This window comes from Nannospalax galili, unplaced genomic scaffold (assembly GCF_000622305.1).
Source record: "Nannospalax galili isolate Female #2095 unplaced genomic scaffold, S.galili_v1.0 scaffold451, whole genome shotgun sequence".
In the NCBI taxonomy this organism is placed as follows: Eukaryota; Metazoa; Chordata; class Mammalia; order Rodentia; family Spalacidae; genus Nannospalax; species Nannospalax galili.
The window spans coordinates 1,710,331-1,712,189 of record NW_008331662.1 but is presented as its reverse complement, the minus strand read 5'-3'; the positions used below and the strand labels follow the sequence as shown (position 1 = coordinate 1,712,189).

At 34.6% G+C, this 1,859-nt stretch overlaps 1 protein-coding gene across 1 annotated transcript in view; it reads left to right on the top strand.

Moving 5' to 3' along the window:
* Window positions 1-1,859, top strand: part of Hfm1 (helicase for meiosis 1) — a 128,759-nt gene that overhangs the window by 39,032 nt on the left and 87,868 nt on the right. The window contains exons 9-10 of the mRNA XM_008826844.1: window positions 256-456; window positions 774-981. Of these exons, the coding sequence (XP_008825066.1) occupies window positions 256-456; window positions 774-981 (409 nt within the window). The remainder of the gene's footprint in view (window positions 1-255; window positions 457-773; window positions 982-1,859) is intronic.

Here is a 1,859-nt window from a genome sequence, read left to right as displayed (position 1 = left end):
ACCACCAGGGCCTGCCCAGAGGTTTGCAATCTTGAAAAGTATTTATAGTCTTGAAATACTTTTATTGGTAGCATTTACTAATATATCAATAGAGTAGCATCAATGTGATATGTAATACTAGAAAAGATGATTTGATTAAATACTTTTAGACCTTGACTTTAAAGTAGCCCGTAACTTATTTTTAGCTATAGAACTTTACTGGGAAAAAATGTAATGCATGTTGCTTCTTTTTTGTTTATTTGTTTTGTTTTCAAGATTGCAGAATGGCTTTCAGATGGTGAAAGACCTGCTGTATGTTTGAAAATGGATGAGAGCCATAGACCTGTGAAACTCAAGAAAGTGGTTCTGGGATTTCCCTGCAGTAGTAACCAAACTGAATTCAAGTTCGATTTAACCCTCAACTACAAAATTTATAGTGTTATACGAACATATTCTGATGAGAAGCCCACACTTGTGGTATGGATTATTGGTTGCTGTTTTTAGCGTGATGCTCAGTTTTTAACCTGGTTAATACAGAATTTATTTATTTATTTCCAGTTTTGTGCAACAAGGAAAGGTGTACAACAGGCTGCTTTTGTGTTCTGGGATTTCCCTGCAGTAGTAACCAAACTGAATTCAAGTTCGATTTAACCCTCAACTACAAAATTTATAGTGTTATACGAACATATTCTGATGAGAAGCCCACACTTGTGGTATGGATTATTGGTTGCTGTTTTTAGCGTGATGCTCAGTTTTTAACCTGGTTAATACAGAATTTATTTATTTATTTCCAGTTTTGTGCAACAAGGAAAGGTGTACAACAGGCTGCTTCTGTTCTTGTGAAAGATGCTAAGTTTACTCTCACTATGGAACAGAAACAAAGGTATAGTTTTTTTTTAATTTCTTTTCTTGAAAGTAGGACTTTGAAATATCATTTAGGTGAAATGAGAAAAGTGATACATTCCTTAACCTTGGACAAGTTATTTGATAATCCAAGTATTAGTTGTCTCACCTGTAAAATAAGAATATTAGTGAGTTTAAGGATTGAAAAAAATGTAAAACTGGAATTAAAAAATGAATGTATAGGTATAGGAAAAAGGGTTTAATAACTTTAGGTAATTTGGAGCTTCTACTTGTTGGAAATAAACACAATGATCAAGTTGAGCTATGTCACTTTTAGTCAGGAATCAGAGGTGACAAGTATCTTATTTCCTTGCTTACAAACTAATTCTGAAATCAGTTTTGGAAAACGTGGAATACTTTGTGCAATGGTAGACTCATTCTCACAGATTTAAGTATGTGCCCTTCTAAGGTGAATACTTACTAATTAACATTTTCAGCTGAATTATATTTGTTTGTGTAAGAGTCTGAAATATATAGGTGCAAGTTCCCTTAATGCCAATTTACATTCCCTTTGCTCTGTTTGCTGCTGTGCACAGAGTAGTTATTTGTCTCAAATACTCATTTTCATGAACAGAAGCATGTGCGATATTTTAATTTTTTTTTCTTTCTTACGCTTACCTACTTCCTACGCTTTACATTCCCTTTGCTCTGTTTGCTGCTGTGCACAGAGTAGTTATTTGTCTCAAATACTCATTTTCATGAACAGAAGCATGTGCGATATTTTAATTTTTTTTCTTTCTTACTCTTACCTACTTTCTATGCTTTAAAAAAATTTATTATTTTTTATTTTATGTGTATGAGTATATTGCCTGCATGTATGTAAGTACACCGTTGTGCCATGCCCACAGAGGTCAGAAGAGGGCGTCAGATCCCCTGGAACTGGAATTACAAACAGTTGTTAGCCACCATATGGGTGCTGGGAGCCAAACCCAGGTCCTCTGCAAGAGCAGCCAGTGCTCATAACTGCTGAGCCATCT